The 17796-nt window shown below is 35.1% G+C and overlaps 1 protein-coding gene across 4 annotated transcripts in view; it reads left to right on the top strand.

The window, feature by feature from the left end:
- ALS2 (alsin Rho guanine nucleotide exchange factor ALS2) overlaps positions 1-17796 on the top strand; it is a 67501-nt gene that overhangs the window by 12601 nt on the left and 37104 nt on the right. For all 4 annotated transcript variants that reach the window (XM_026681315.2, XM_087949515.1, XM_087949513.1 and 1 more), the window contains exons 5-13: positions 731-1091; positions 3159-3327; positions 3711-3807; positions 5339-5416; positions 10850-11032; positions 12718-12889; positions 14916-15096; positions 15971-16036; positions 17047-17206. In XM_026681315.2, coding sequence (XP_026537100.1) covers positions 731-1091; positions 3159-3327; positions 3711-3807; positions 5339-5416; positions 10850-11032; positions 12718-12889; positions 14916-15096; positions 15971-16036; positions 17047-17206 — 1467 coding nt within the window. The remainder of the gene's footprint in view (positions 1-730; positions 1092-3158; positions 3328-3710; positions 3808-5338; positions 5417-10849; positions 11033-12717; positions 12890-14915; positions 15097-15970; positions 16037-17046; positions 17207-17796) is intronic.

Below are 17796 nucleotides of genomic sequence, written 5' to 3'. Positions count from 1 at the left end.
AAATCGAAGTGATTCTTCCAATTATAATGTGTTCAGAACTGCACCATTTTATGAAAGATTCCCTGTTTATTGCTTTATCTTTTAAAAACTTGATTTTTTTTTTCTAGCAGGAGCTGCGTGTGTACAATTAAATAATGTAGGGGAAAGTGGGCAGGACAAACCATGATTTGAATTGGCTTAGAAAAACACTGAAATAAAAGTATGCAGATCTAAATTTTAAAATGGCTGTTGTATTTGCGTATACTTTATCATAGATGTTGTATGGTTTATTGTTTGGGTAAAGAGAAAGGTGCAGTACTTTTGTTGGAATGCAGCACGTGCTGGTTACTTAATAAGTGACCACTTTATTACTGAAATAAACAGAAGTAGAAAGCAGTTAATTGGGAGGATGACCACTTTAGGCTATTTATCCAGACTTAGTACTTTGATCAAGTCTGACATGTAGACTTAGAGTTGCACTTATGGAAATATAACAAGCTTTTCATACAGAAGGCAACAAGTATTTCAATGCCCTTGGACAATTTTTTTGACTATGAATGAACAGTTTTCTGCTATCTCTTAAAAAAAATCTGGTTATAGGTCACTTTTCTTAAACAAAGCTAAGACGCTTAAACAACTCATCTTCAGTATCAGTTGTATATATTTGTAATAAAACAAGGTGTCTTGAACTATCTATAAAGTTGGCATATGTGCTGTAATAGATTCTTGGATTTGCTTACTGTATTTCTAGCAGTCTCAAGAAGAGGATCATCTCGTTTGCCTCCCTGGCCCACCTCTCCCAGATACATCTGCCCTTAATAGCCTAGTGGTTTCTTGTGCATCTGCAGTTGGTGTAAGAGTAGCTGCTACTTATGAAGCCGGAGCCTCATCTCTGAAGAAGGTAATGAACTTCTATGGCCCAGTTCCAGGTTGCACAGCATCCCCACCTAGTGGAAGTTCTCCAGTCCTTGATGGAATGAAAGACAGCCGGGAAGAGCAAGTCAAGCTGGAATCAATGCAAGGCAAAAAAAGTTCCAGCTTGGTGGATATTAGAGAAGAGGAATCTGAAGGAATATGTCGAAGACTTTCCTTGCCTGGTTTGCTCTCCCAAGGTGAGATGCTCAGTCGATTTCCAGGATTTTCCTTCCTGGATGTTATCATCCAATTTCACCAAAGTGTAAAGAATGTACAGGCTTCTAATGGCAGGTTGTATTAAATGTCAGCCCTTCAGTATAACATCTTGTTTTAGAAGCAGATCCTAAAATTAGAAGATTTGGAAAACTCTAAAAGATGTTGTTACCTCTGTGTATGTGATTTTGAAGATAGGCTATGAGCACTGTTAATAAAAATAATTCTTTTTAGACCTTTTATTTTGTAAATGTTTTTGAAGCTCATATGTAGCAAAAATGTTATTCTTCGGCGGAATAAATATTTTCAAGCTGTTTAAATTTATATTTTTAAAAATCAGTTTCTCAAATTACTTTCTCTATTGCTTATATGTATATGCTTACCTATCTGCAGGGACCCATCCCATTTAAAAATAAGATCTGTCTTAAATCTCTCTTTTTAATTCATCAGTTGTACAATCCATGTCTCCAAAAACACAGCTGTGTCCTTTTGAGTCAAAGAGAACATGAATGATTTTTATCATTCAACATGGTAGCCCTGCCACTTTATAGTTGCCTCTTATGTAATGCTAGAATCCTTGATTGTGACTTCTAGAAAAGTATTATTTGCCCTGGTGACTGATTTTTCTGGAAATTGATGTACTGTAGTCTTAAGGCAGAGAGGCAAACAATCTCTTATTATGTTTGTACAGTGCCCAACTATGTTTTAACTAAAAATTGGTCAGGTCCAGATTCAATTAAGTAACACCTCTGAACATGAATATTCTGATACTCACACCAAGATATTTTTTGATAAAATATGTTCATTGTGAGTTTACTACATTCCCTAATGTTTTCCATTATTCTCAAGTATATAGGCGGGAACCTTCTGTTACAATATAGTAAGCATGAGCAGACATTTTAATAAATCATTCAACTAATAATTCTACCACTAGGCACAGGTTTCCTTTCTGTTCGCAAAAAGGAGCTTTCAAAAACAAGCCATCATTAGGCAATTGTCCAGTAGATAACAGTGTGCATATAGGCATCATCTATCAGATGGTAACCATATTATATTCCATATTGTAAATAGATATAAATATTATTTTAATTAAAAGAATCATAGAAAATTGGCATGGCTGTATCCTAACCTCCAGCATCATTTTTATTTCAAAAATAGTTGGGCGCCCAAAAAAATTAAAATGGATTGCTGTAGCTGCTTTTGTAGGATTGTGTACAGCTACCCTAAAAGAATAGATGTACCTTGAAGTGATAGAATTTAGAGGGCTAGAACAAATGTCAGCGAACTAACTCATCAGTTTGTCCTCTGGTAAATAGGTGTCTTGTGACTGGCCACTCCTACCAGTGGATGGGCAAACTCCTCCCAGTTATACTACACATTCCAAAATACTGCCTGTATGGAAATAAAGCTGTTGATACAGTTTGTCTTTCAGCAGCTACCAGGTCTTAGTGCAAAGTTCTAGAAAGCAAGAAAGAATTTTCTGTATCTTTTTGCTGCCATCTAGTCATTTTTATGCAGCTCAAACCTCATAGCCCTAAACTTGTATATAGACAATGAAAACATCCAGCATTCCTTTTTTGGTGGGTGGAGTTATTTTTGTTTTTAGACTAGCTAACTGGATTCCAGTTTAGGGTCAAATAGGTATAAGGTGCAGACTAATTATGAATGCTTTTTAAAAAGGAATATGATGTCTTCTTTGAGATAAGAATTTTGTTTCTCAAAAAAGCATTAGTAACTTTATAGAAAATAGCTACCTTATGTGAATGATGGCTAGCACTAACAAATTTTAAGAATTTTTGATAATGGGCAGAATTAATTAACATCATGAAGGTACATAATTTCTCTTTTATTTCAAAGTCAATTGAAAAGATACATCATGCTTATAACAAATTACCTAGGTGACATTCTCAGTTTAATACTTAGCATTTAGACCTGCTAAAAAGACTGTGTGAATCTGCCTTTTAAGGATCAGCAAATAATATATTTAGTTGAACAAAAGATATAGATAATCATTATGCTCTAACAGCTTATTCTTGCTTCTCTTACTAAAGTTTCTCCAGGGCTCTTGAGGAAGGTAGGACGAGCCAAAATGAGGACAGTTGCCCTGACACCTACATACAGTGGTGAAGCTGATGCGCTTCTTCCGTCTCTGCGAACTGAGGTGTGGAGCTGGGGGAAAGGAAAAGATGGGCAACTGGGACATGGTGATATCTTGCCACGGTAAGAGTATATATACAGAGAAAGCTTTCCTTTGTTAGGAAACAGTAATTCCCTCTTAAACAGTTCTCTTTGTTCATCTGTGATGGAGTATGATGTGTGGGGCTTATTGGAGATGCCACAGGGAGAAAGCAGGAGAAATCTCTCTCTATCCATTGCTTAATGTTTGCTCACACAACGCTAACTATAACCTAATTGGAATTATCTCCATATGTTTTCACTCTGTAATGACTGGTTCAATATATATGTGCCATCTTGATCATAACAAAACAATTTGTCTTCCGTATTGGCATTGTGAAAATTGATCATTGCATTCCTATGAAAAATACTTTGTTCAGATTTCTTCTGTAAGTTGAGGATTTTGATTTCATTTTGTGGGTTTGCAGGCTCCAACCATTGTGTGTAAAAAGTCTTGATGGTAAGGAAGTAATTCATTTGTCTGCTGGTGGCCATCATTCCTTGGCACTCACAGCTAAATCGCAGGTAGGAAAATAAATGCTCACATCTGGAGCTTCACTCATTAGATCAAACTCTGTGTTTTCTGTGCCTCACTCCATATTCAGATTTCCTTTCAACATTATGTTTTTAGTATTGATACCTTTTGTATAGATACATTTATAAATGTTTATGTGAACTGAGACTGAAAGCACGTCCATTGATGCCCAGAATCTGAGTGAACAGGTGCTTCTCATCCTAGTTTGTCCTTTCCAACTGTATGAGAAGTACTTGTTCATGCAGATTCTGGCCTGGGCCAATTCTTCTTGTGTGAATGATTAAGCATTGATGGGGACTATAAGAGTGAAATTATATATTTATTTCTGTATTTATATCCTTCCTTTTATTCAGGAGCATAAGGTAGCATACGAAAGACCTTCCTTTTATTTTTTGCCACAGTAATATGAGAGAGCCTTGGGCTGAGAGAGGGACTTTATTTGTAAAGTTTTGAACAATACTTAAAAACAGATTAATCTGCCTCTTAATTCCCCAAAGGGACAGGTCATCCTGAACAGAGTCATGGCAGCATTGCAAGGGCACAAAACTGATAGAAAGATAGTAATGGTTAGTTGGCCTTATAATACTATAGGTTGAACATGAACATATTCATGTCCAGTCAAAATTATTCATTTCCCCCTTTTTTGGCCATTGTTCTGGGCAGTTCTTCTGCCATTTTCTGTCCCAGAATAAATCAAAGAGCATTTCTGGATTAGTTAGTAGGAAGTGACTATTCTGGGATAATCATATCTAGCAATTTTGTTACTCAGGATTTCAATATTCAACCAAATCTATCTGATTGTTGGGTAATTCCTCAAACATATCGGATTTATCAGGAGTCTGGGCCTACTACCTTGAGGAAATTAGAGGTGCTCATGCCTCAGTGACCAAAAAATGATCATATTTTGACAAAGGACTTCTAGAAATGTTCTCCATCTTCAGATAAGGACCAACCTGGTTAAGGCACCAAGCTAGAAAGCAGGAGAACTTGAGTTCAAGTCCTGCCTTAGCCATGAAAGCCAGCTGGGTGACTTTGGGCCAGTTATTCTGTCTCAGTCCCATTCACCTCACAGGGTTGTGGTTGTTGTTTTGGGAAAAATAGGAGGAATATGTTGGATGTGTTCTCCGCCTTGAGTTATTTGTAAAAATAAGGTGGGATATAAATAAATAATAAATTATGAGAGTAATGTAGATCCAATTTATGGCCACCATTTTGTGAGTTACACTGCCAATAGTTATGGCATGGAAAAAGTCTATGCTAATCTTGAATTGCTGGGCTACTGCCAGCCACACAAGGACATGGAGGTTGAAATCCCCCCCAGAGCAGAAACTACAAGGAATCAACCAAAATCCCAGGTATGAGATTGAGAAACCCAGAGAGGGATTGTAATACAACACATCTGGAAGTTACCACTGTGGAAGGATATTTTAGATGGACTTTTTCTTATCTTACTACACTCTTATTTTATTTTACCCTGGCATAGGTTACTTTAAACTGGCTTTTATCTCTACTTTTCTGCAGGTATATGCATGGGGCAGTAATATTTATGGACAGCTAAGTCATTTGAATTCTCCAACCACAATCCCTCGTCTGGCAAAGGTAATTTTGATTGTCATGAACTTCTTTTCAGAATAATTATTTGTATTTTACAACTTACATCACCACATTTGCTTTTTTAAAAAAATTGCCAATACCTTGATTCAAAAGAAGACAATTGTAAAGACATTTCAGCTGGGCTTTTCATGGTTTCAAAGATCCTGCTGCTTCCCCAAATATAGAAATCTTGACTTAAGAGAATCTTTCTGGTATCTTGATAGTATGTCTCCCAGTCTGGAAGTCCAAAGCTATCCCTTTCTCTTTTGTCCTGCAACAATTTCATTTTAATTCTAGATTTTTCCCTGGCCCAAACAAATTTAGCTATTATTTTATTTAATTTCCCCCAAAATGTTTTGTCTAATTTCACTGGTACAGTTTGGAATAGATATAGTGTTTTTGGTAGTACAGTCATTTTAACTGTTGCAATTCTTCCCATTAATGAAATTTGGAGTTTCTTCCATGTTTCCAATTCCTTTTGTATCTGTCATTAATCTATTATAATTATTTTCTTTAATTGAGGAACATCTTGATGTTAGCCAAATACCAAGATATTTTGCTTTTTTGACCACCTGCATTCCCAAATTTTCCTCTAATTCCTTTTTTTGTTTATCCATCATATTTTTGGTTAATATCTTCATTTTTTTTTAATTTAAAGTCCCGCTACTTTACCAAATTCTTTTTTTTTTTTTAATAAAGTTTTATTTGGGTTTTCACACATACAAAATACAAGTAAAACATCTTTTTTGAAAATAGCATGGTCCCAGGTTGAACTTCTTTATACAGACACAAAACTCAATTTCGTGCTCCTTTTTGTATTCTATTCCATATCTTATACTATTCGACATTTTCTATGTAGTTTTTCCCCTCTTTTAATTTTCTCAATTTTATTTTGATTATCGCATCTCAATTCAAATCATTATATTTATACTTTTGTCTGTTCTGCTTCAATTTCATATTATCTTTTCTCATTAAACAAATTTTCTCCTGTAGTTACTAATTGGAGAATGACACCTTTATATCTTTTAATTACATCCATTCAACTCTTATTTAAACTTCAATATATACCTTAAGGTTATGACCTTCAATATAATACATAATACATAACTTCCAATCGAATTCTGCTGGTACATTCTTATAATACACCCTATATTCTTTAAAAAAATTATAAATATATGTAATTATAAACCCTCATTCCATTCCAATTCAGTTCTATCATTAATAATCATTAAAATCTTAACAACTTTAACACTTCTTTTCAATTAAATATCATACTTCCTTAAAGACACATATAATCTCCATAATTAATTTTTCCCTTATTTCTCTTCACATATGTTTTGTAAATCATTAAATATTCATTTTGTTACATTTATTTATTGACAAGCATTCCGCTGAATTACGATAGCTATTGTATCAAACATTTTAATCATGCATTGTTTCATATTTTCTAAAATTATTTCTGTTTCTAATATAACAATGATATCTTATGTATCTTTGCAGAATCCCTTTTTCCATTAAATTTTCACCCATTATCTCTAAATAGGCCCTGTTTCTCTATATTTTGTTTCTGTCCTTTATAACTTCTTTTCCTTTCTTTCTTCACTCTCTTCTTCTCCCTCCCCTTTTTACCCTCTTTTCTCTACTTCTAATTCTCTCTTCTGCATTTCCCTCTTCTGTTGCTTTTTGATTTTATACTTATTTTTCACTCTATTTTTTTTTTTTTTTGGAGTTGTTTTTCCCAATCTTAAATTTTCCATTCTCTTTCCCCCCTTTCCTTCCCGCCCCCCACCTAAGATTACTTGTTCATTAAAGATGGCTTCTTCTTTGTCGCAATCTTCTTGTTCTGCAGGCATTTCTTGTTTTTTCTCATCATTCCAAATCTCCATTTCTAAAAACTGAAATACGAAGCCAAAAGAACCTCTCCCTTCTTGTGCATCTTCTTTGTACTTTTTAAGTTCCATTTTCAGTTCTTCTAAAAGTGGAGCCATTTTAAACAGTTTTAAACAACCATCCGATTGATTTTAGTCATTCAAATACAATAACCAAAAATCCAGAAATCATCAAGTAATCCAAATAGTCTCAAATTATTTCTTCTTATTTCTTTTTCCACTTTCTTTTCCTGGGGTTTTTGTTGCAATATTTCAGTTAAAATGTATCTTTTGGAAGTCTTGTTGAGATTTTGCTGTAAATTCTTTTTAATTCCAGGCAGTCTCCTCCCTTCCAGATCCTGCCCTTTTATTCTTTTTCTCTCCTTTCCTGTTTTCAAAAGCTTTTGATTATCCAGAAATCTTTATTATCCCTTTGACTTTTTATTTTCATCATTAAATGCCTATTAATGTCAAAGTGGATTTTTTTTTCCAATTTCTTGCTTAAGTCTCTTAGCTGTCAGTATAGGAAAAGGAGACAAAAAACCCAAATCTTTTCCCTTTTCTCTTTCCTTCGCAGCTTAAAAATCTTCTTAGGGAACAATGTTATTGGTTTTTTTTAAATAGTTTCAATTCCAGGATACCTTATTTGTTGCTTTTGCTGTTTGACCCGGTCAACCAAAACTTTCTCTTCTTATCTTCCTCCTGCACATTCTTTTCCGGTTGAGTTCTTCTTTGTGGTGGCCATTTCTGACCACCGCTACAACCGCCTTCGGGAAAGGGAGTAATGGCCAGCTGGGGAGGAGAGATGTGGCTCTCCTCAACCCTGCAGGCAGTCTCCCCCATCTTCACCACCTCTACGGGGTGGCTTAGCCCCGAAACCAGCCAGCTCGGGGCGCTCCAGCGGTGAGCACGGATCGAAGCCTCGGAGAAATGAGATTTCGGTCTGTTGCCAAAGAAGCTCAAACTGGAAGTCCCTCTTCCCCGCTACTTCACCAAATTCTTCAATTTCTCTTATTAAAGCAGTCCCGGTTTCATCTGGTTTCTCTAGAAAAAATACTATATCATTGGCAAATGCTTGTATTTTACTCATCTTTTCTGATTGTAAACCCTTTAATTTCTTTATTTCTTCTAATGTTTGTTAATAACATTTCTAAAGAGAGGATAAAGAGTAGGGGTGACAGTGGACATCCTTGTCTCACTCCTTTGTTTATATTGAATATTTCTGTTCGATCCCCATTAAGTAGCACACTAGCTGTCTGAGTTGAGTAGATTGCTGATATCATCCTAATAAAATTGTCCCCAAAATCCATGACTTTTAGTTGATTTATAAAAAACTGCCAATTTACATTATCAAACGCTTTTTGTGCGTCAAAGAACACCAGTGCTGCTTGTTTTCCAAAGTGAGTCTCATAATATTCTAGGACATCTATTACTGTTCTGGTATTGTTTTTAATTTGTCTGTTTGGTAGAAATCCATTTTGATGGGATAGCCTCTTTAATGTATAAAACCACTCCTCTTTTCTTACATTGAGTCAAAGAAGTAAATATTTTCCCTAATTTTGGCTGTACCAACAATTGTTCATATTGTTTTTTGATATGTACTTCTTGTAAACAAATTATATCAAATTTTAATTTCTCTAATTTATGAAAATTTTTCCTTCTTTTAACAGCTGAATTACGGTAAGTCCATTTATATTCATTGTAATCAGTTTTTTCTCTTCCATGATTATATTTTGTAATTAGGTTTGACAGCTCTCATAGATCTTGGTTCACGTTGTTCTTTGATCTCCACCTGTCCACCTACTGCGCCTTCTTCTTTTTCAGTCCCCATTTGGTCCTCTTGGAATTCAATTAGTGAGACCTTTTTCTGCCGCTTCCTCTCTCCTTCCAAAAAATTCTGCGTAGAAAAGTTCTGCTTTCTCAATTGAATCAATTCTGTGTCTCTGTTCTTGCCATGTAAACATTAGTCCTTCTGGAATCAGCCATCTATAATTCACCTCCTTTTTCAATAACATTTTAGTCAGGAATCGATATTCTCTTCTCATCTCTCTCACTCTTCTAGGTATTTGTTTTAAAACCACAATCTCCTTTCCCTTGTATTTCAACGTCTTCTCTCTTGCCACTTGTAATATTTGTGTTTTAATGGATTTTTTTGTAAATCTGATGTGAACTTCTCTTGGTAAGTTGTTTCTCATCGCATATCTTGTAAAGACTCGGTATACCTCATCTACTCCATCCATCATCTTTTCCTCTGTTATTTCCAAGGCTTCAGCCAGAATTTCTATCATTATCGCAGCTAAGTTTTGTCCTTTTTCTTCCTCTATATTTTGAAATCTGAGATAGAATTCTGACCTGTCCATCTCCCACTTCAGCATCCCACTTTTATCTTGTTCAACCACTGTTAATCTCTCTTTTCAATGGTATCTGATTTTGTCTTGAGATCTTGGATTCCTTGCATAATCATCTGTAGAGTCACTTTTTCTTGTTCTTTATCTTGCTTTAACATTGTCTGAATTAAGCGTTGTCCTCCAGATGGTGGGGAGGCAGAAGTAGAAGTTGAGGCGCCAGAAGGTATGAGTTTCCTACTCATTTTGAACGATTCAAAACCTTCAAATTCTTTTAGACCTTAATCCAATTAGTAAGTAATTTACTTCGAGAATCTTATGTGGACCTCTCATGGCAACTTATAGCATCTCACATAATTGGTGTGTATTCTGTACACCTCATTTATTTCTCTCCGAATCTCTTGTCCACTTCTTTACTATCAAGCAGCAGCTATGCTATGGATAAGAGATTGGATTAACCTAGAGAATAAAAGGATACTACTAATAGAAGGACACTACCTGCAAAGAGGGTGGCATAATTTTCTGCGGGAAGAGAAAAATAAACAACACACCTATTTTCAAAGGCATCAGGGATGCACTTATTCAAGTATGGGATAAAATCAAGAAAGACCACTATACCAAAATACCAAGTTAGCTGTCAACGATGGAGGCATTAATATACCAAAATGCAATGGATCTGGCTAAAATGAGGAAATATAAAGATTTGCTTGATAAACACGGAAGATTAAAAATATTACAGGAATTAAAACAGCAAAATATAGACATTGACTAGTGGCCCTATATGCAGATACAGGCAAGGTACAAAAAAGATAGGAAGAATACGGATTTTACATAGACCAACAACAATTAGATAAAATTATTCAAGGAACAGAGAAAAAGATGATATCTAAATTATATAATTTTCTCTTGAGCTTCAAAATGGAAGAAGAGGTAGTCAAAGAAACAATGATAGCCTGGACGAAAAATGTGGGACACAATATAGAATTGGAATATTGGGAAAAAATGTGGAGGAAGAATTATAGATTAACATTATCTGCAACATATAAAGAAAATATGTATAAAATGTTTTATAGGTGGCATTTACCCCCCGCCAGATTGGCAAAGATGTTTGCAACCCAAAACCCAGAATGTTGGAAATGTCTGAATCTTGTAGATTAAAAGTGGTCTTGCCCTGATTTAGCAAAGCTGTTCTTAAGTTCCTAAGTTTTGTTTTTATATCTTGCTAGATATGTGATGACAACAGAATTTGGAATATAGCAGCAGGTCCAGATTATTCCCTATTCCTAGCAGATGGAGAAGATTTTCAGCCTTCATTATATTATAGTGGCCGAGAAGAAAAAGAAGAGGATGATGTTTCATCTGAAAACAACTGCCTAAAGAGTCCAGCATTGCTTCTAAACTGTAGTAAAGTATGTATTACCTTCTGGTTGATTTCCTAAAAAGCTTTAGAACGTGTATGTGATATGTAGTCTCAGGAATATGATGTGTAATCTCTCTTTCCATTGACCATGGAAAATTATTTCCAGTGGAACCCAGCCCCCAGCAAAAATCAGACTTCTACTGTAATTACAAAATAATCCTCTGTGCCACAGCTGCATCCTCATACTTCATGTTCAGGTTTTGTCAGCTAGAAGAAACATCACATTTTCTATTATTGTTTTCAACTGAGATGCTATAGTGATGAGAAATACTGTCAGTAGTATATAACGTTAACAGTGAAGTCACTGTTATTATGAACTGTTTTCTGCGGCCCTTCATTTTCTCATCCTAATTTTAAAAAATGAAATATATTCTAACAAAAATCCAATATACATTCATGTTTTGTAAGGCATTCTGTTTCCATTTACAGGTATACTACATAAAGAACAAGCCAGTAAATTAAATTTGTAGTTTCAAGTCATTACTACAGATAGTCCTCCGATTATGTCCATTCATTTAGTGACTGTTCAGAGTTGTGGCAGTGCTAAAAAATAGGTGTATAACCGGCCCCCACTGCCATCTAATTCAACCCCCCCGCCCAAGCAGGAGACCCTACACCATTTCTGACAGATGGCAGTCCAGTCTCGAAAGCTTCCAGTGATGAAGCTCCCACAACTTCTGAATGCAAGATGTTCCATTGGTTGATTGTTCTTGCTGTCAGAAAATTTCTCCTTATTACCAGGTTGAATATCTCCCTGATCAGTTTCCATCCATTATTGTCTGGCTTTCAGGTGTTGAGGTGCCCCTCAAATATTGGAACACTGCTATCATGTCTCCCCTGGTCCTTCTCTTCACTAGACTAGCCATGCCTAGTTCCTGCAACCAGTCCCCTAATCATCTTTGTTGCTCTTCTCTGCACTCTTTCTAGAGTCTCAACATCTTTTTTATAGTGTGGTGACCAAAACGGAATGTAGTATTGTAGGTGTGGTCTTACTAAGGCTTTATAGAGTCTTATTAATACCTCATGTGATCTTGATTTAATCCCTCTGTTAATGCAATTTAGGATTGCATTGGCTTTTTTGGCTGCCGCTGCATACTCTTGGTTCATATTTAATTGGTTGTCCACTAAGATTCCAAGATCCCTTTCACAGTTACTGGTATTAAGCCTGGTTTCACCAAGTCTGTATGTGTACTTTTCGTTTTTTTGCCTAAGTATAAGTATAAGTCTTTACATTGAATTTCATTTTGTTAGTTAAGGCCCAGTGTTCAAGTCTGTCAGGATCCACCACGATCTAGGGTGTTGGCTGTTCCTGCCAATATTCATACTCATATTCATGAACATCACTGGAATCTGATTTCACAAGCCACACTATCTATGCCAAACCTGGGTATTTAAGAATATGATCAAAGAAAAAGAATGCAGATACAGTTTATTGGATCTAAGACTATTATTGCTGAATCTGATCAAGTAAATGCCTCAATATTAATATTGCATATGATACACATACCATGATTTAGAAACAAGGCTACATATAGTGTCATGTTAATGTGATGTGTGCACTTTGAAGATTGGTTTCACTAAATAGAAGAGTAAAATATCTACCAAAATGTCAAGTAGGGCTAACCTTGAGTCTTGTCTTCAGAGATTTTATCAAAATAATGTATTTCCTTCCAGCTAGGGTATATTAGCCATATGACAACAGGTGGAAATAAGTGTTTGGCTGTAGTGGACAAGAACATTATGGGATACATTGCAAGTCTTCATGAGTTGGCTTCGACAGAGAGACAATTCTATTCTAAACTGAGTTCTATAAAATCTCAAGTTCTCCGACCACTCTTGGGATTTGGTAAGAGGTGTTTTTATTCCACTGGCTTCAGTTTCTGGCTTCTAAAAATCACTAGATGTAATTTTTTGTTTTTGTTTATTTAATTGGGCAGGAGTGCCATTGTGTTTCTGTCTTCTGTTTTGCTCTGTATTTAGACCACACACCTCAGTCGTATATTGTACTACATGAAAGACTGTCTGCCTCTGAGCAAGAAACAAACAGTGCAAAGAATACAGGAATGCTACATTATTGTTGCAGGGTATAAATAACTGAAACTTGAAAGCTTGCCTGAGTTTCCCCTTACACCAAGCAGAAGTGAGACAGGGATCTTTTTGATTTTTCTTCTCACATTTTTCTCTTTCCCAGCTGCTGGAAAATTTGGAGGGTTCAGGATAGAGTCCCATGCACAACATTTTTGAATGCTAAAGTCCCATAATTCCTCACAGTCTCTCCTTCCTCATTTTCCATCACACAACCTGACCAATGTTTCTATTTTCCAAATTAATATAATAAACTATGGAAAGTATATATGTCTTACGCTGATGGTCAAGGGTGCATTCCCTCAGAGTCTCATCTTGCATCTGTGGGACTAAAGAGTGGCATATCCACCACTGATACACACAAATATGCAAGGCAGCTATCTCCCGTAGAGGCATTCTTGGACCTCATCTTCTCAAGGACTGTATGATGGTATCTCCAGAGATATCTCTCAACCACCCAGATTCACAGTCAAGTCTTGCTACTGGGGTCTTCTGGAATAGCATCCAAAATATCTGCACAAGAAAAGGGTAACAATCTTGTCAGTTAGACAAGCTCCTCAGTGTGAGGTATTTGGTCTTTGCTGCAAAAGCCCAAATCTAGTTTCTTTATATATGGAGTATCTTGGTTCTTTTGCCAATTTGTAGCAGTATTTTATGCCGATATTTCCTTTGTTGGTACAAGAGATTAAAACACATTACACTGAATGTATACATTGGTTTATTCACAGTACAAAAGACAATATGTATTAAATTTATTTAGCATCCAGTTCTCAGTGACCCAACAAGATAAGTCTAAAGAGGGGTGGGGTTACAGTTTAGACAAATTAAAATATGATTTGATTGGATGTAGCAGCCACAAATGTTATTGATTATAGCATATTATGTGCCTAGTGAATTCAGTAAGACTATTAGGATGTCTATGACAATGAGGCAGGACTGCAAAGACAGTGAGGTTTTGAAATAACCAAAGGTGTAGTGTCTATTAACATAATTCCTTCTGGGGAATTCCTTCTTGTTTTCTTTCCCAGAGCCCTGTTTACCTTTCAGAATCTTTTCTCAGCTTATTATAATGGATTAGGCTTTCTAAATGTCCTTGTGGCTGAGCTGACTTTTTAGATAACTTGAAAAAGTGTTTTTGTAGTATGGACAGGTGCTCATTTTGGCATAAACAACTGAACCAATGCTTCCTTTTCCATAGGAAAAAGTATTGGGTTAGGGGCTTTTTAGTCTTCATATGTCAAAATTGTCATTTCTCTTCCCTTAACAGCTCCTGCCTACCTTCATCAAAGTTACCCCTACATTCATCTCTATAGAAAAGGAAAACAGCCTGAATTTCCCATTGCAGTAAATAAGTCCTACTCTATGAATTATTTAAAATGTTCAGTTCTTTCAGATGAGCTTTGTTGTTCAGCTGACATTCTTATTTTTCACCTCACTCCATAGCTAGCTTCAATACTCAGATTCTTGTGTCCCCATTCATGGCCAATCTTGCAAAATACTCCTTCCAAATTTTGCCTCCTATACCCAACAAATTATTTGGGTCCTGACTTATATGTATAAGGAGCTAAAGTCCCGTGGTGTTGTAAAAGGCCCTTGATGATTAAGAGCTCATAACTGTAATTAAATAAAGATGGATTTACATTGACTAGTTCATGAGAATCTTTGAAAACAGTTTTAAATGTATAGTTTTGAGAGCTTAGATTAATTCTTCTTTCTGATATATTGAATTGGCAAAGTTTCCACCATGCATTTCAACTATATCAACTATATGCACTTGTTGGTTACAGATAATTTAGGTACGGCATCTACCATCCAATTGCTGCAGGAAATGGCAAGCACATTCAGCAAACTGTGTTACCTGATTGGTCAGCATGGAGCCTCTTTGACCAGCTTTCTTCAAGGATTAAAAGAAGCAAAGAATCTGGTGATCCTGAAGCATTCAAATCTGTTTTTGGAAAGTTATACTGAGTAAAGAATTTTTTTTTAAATTTTAGTTTTAATTTGTGTGTCTTTATTACACTGGGTAAAACTGCATCTGAATGAATTCTAAAGAAAAACTGACATACAGAAAAGTTTTCAAACATTATGCTTACTGTTTTCTGAACTGCTGACTTGCACTGTAAGATTAAGTTGAAGAATGATTGGAAAAATCACCAGCTACTCCTTTAGATTGGCCGGCAAGAAGCAGAATACTTGAAACTGTCCTTAATTGACTACTTTCATGACCGTATTAACACTGAAATACCAGTATTGGGGCATTTTCAATGATCAAATGTAAGATATACCGTTATATGTTAATCAATAACCTTTACGAATACAGTTCATAGATTCATGCTATCACATGAAAGATAACTTTCCTTTTAATGTGACATATAAAAGGCTACTATGCTATCCTATTGACATATGCCTCAGACAGAATAACTACAAGGAAAAATACATCCTTATTACCTAACCCGTTACTTTGGGTATTTTCATATAAATGTTGTATGGCAGAAATCAATGCTGCTTTGCTTCCTAATCTGCACAGTGCTTGTGATGTGGGATACTCCAGGCCAGATGGGAGAGTTTGAATTAGAATAGTAATGTTGTACTGCTGTACAGGAGGGGGGTGGGGTGACATGTAGTGGTATCAAAATTTGGACATGGAGTTCCTTGTTAAAGCAAAATGAGAGGAAACTCTACTACCAGAGTCTAGTGATATAAACGTATTGAAATGCTAAAAGTTGGGCGGTTGGGTATTAGGCAGAAAGAGTTTCACTTCTTACATTTTCTATTAGACAGATTCATGATGATATTTTAAATCCACAAGAACATTCACTTTTCTTCCAATGTTCTATTTTAGGTACTGTGCTTCCTTGACAAACTTTTTAGTAATGGGAGGATTTTCAGTCCTCTCCAAGCCAGCAGTGTAAGTGTACATTTTCATGTGCAGAGTCGTTTGATTTATTGTTGCACTAATGAATGTTTAAAAGCATAGTAAAGGTCAAGCTTGTATCCTGTAGGATATTTTTTTGATTACTCAGATGATGCCATACTTATGTGTATTTTGTGTTAATAGGAAACTGGTTAAATAAAATACACGTCTTTTACCTTTCTGCTTAAAATATTCCTAAACAACTTAGAAATAAAAATACCATTTTAAAAAGTTAAGAAAACTAATAAGTACATATTTAACCTTCACTTATCAGTATAGATAAAATCAATATATACTTCAGGAAGCTTAGTGGCTGCAATTAGGTGAACATTATCCTAATTCAGAAAATCAGGAAATGTCAAGGCAGAAACTCAGGATTTCCTCACCTTGACTTTCTTGAATATAAAAGGAAAGGAGAGAGAAAATCTGTCAGGCTTTCAAGATTCTATAATATTCTATAAAAATAGAGAGCCAGTCATTCTTGTGATGTCTTTCCTATATTTTTGTTGAATACTATATCAACACATATCTCATTCCTTTGAATTAATTCATTTTAAAAATGTCACTCAAAATTTAATAGCTTTTTCCCATTTATGGGGAATGAGGAGGCTTGATCATATGGATTCCTCTCTTGAAAAAATATCTCTTAAAATAGTAGAATATATGTATCTTGATATTAATTGACAATGTAATTTGAAATTAAAAAGCCGTTAAGCTCTGCATTTCATTTCTAATATAATTGAGCTAACTAAATTTGGTCTGAAGTGTATGGAAATCATTTCTTTATTGATAAATGCAAGCTTTTCTTTATCTTTTAAAAATATTTCAGTGAAATGTTACATGGACATTAAACTTGTATGTATCTTATTTTTTTTAATCATGTTTGCAATGGTATTTCTAAACATTTTTTTAAAAAAATTATTTCCCTATATAATCAATTTCATTTCTTTTCTTTAAATACTGAGTACTGTTGAGACATAATACATATTTACCTTTACCTGTAGGGATTTCTTAGGCAAAAACCAAGCATTACTTCAAGATCTGTCAGAGACAAACGAGATTTATCCATTAATGGAGATGCTAAATAGTCTGTTTTTCTTGCCAATCAGACGACTTCATAATTATGCGAGAGTTTTACTAAAGCTTGCTACCTGTTTTGAAGTGGTAAGTTGTTCAGTGTAAAAGTTTTTTTTAAATAGGTTATAATTTACTATTTGTTTTTAATTCTATAATCTGCCTCACGATAGCTAAAGCATGCATGTAAATACATCCTTTATAATTAAATTGTTTATCTTTTACTGTGTGTTGGTGAATGTGCAAATAAACAAATAGTAAAACTGCATTCTTTTTTAAAGCAATGCTTTAGCTTTTATAGTATTCTATCAGACAGTAAGAAAAGTTTTCTTGATGTTAGAATACTTAAAACATATTATTGCGATTAGGTACTTGTTTGCATGGTTCTGCGTTCTTTAGTTTAGCCATGATAAATAGGACAGTTAATCTTCATTAAATCTGTTCCTAGCTGTGGAATTGCCTATACACTCAAAAAAGGCTTATTATTGAAACATTCCAGGAATTTCTTTATGTTGTGTAAGAGTTCAGTATGAGATCATGGAATATTGTCCAATATTCCACGAAATAATCCCCTTTACAGAGTGGAAGCTTGCATTCCAACAATTGATTTGCATGCTTATTACAGGATGGAAGCTATTAATAATATTGGCAGCTGCATGGCAGCTGTTGTCATATATATA

This window comes from Notechis scutatus, chromosome 1 (assembly GCF_049901735.1).
Source record: "Notechis scutatus isolate UNSWTSFEM ecotype Mainland chromosome 1, rNotScu1.2, whole genome shotgun sequence".
Lineage (NCBI taxonomy): Eukaryota > Metazoa > Chordata > Lepidosauria > Squamata > Elapidae > Notechis > Notechis scutatus.
The sequence above is the reverse complement of the archived record's forward strand: the minus strand, read 5'-3'. Positions and strand labels throughout refer to the sequence as shown.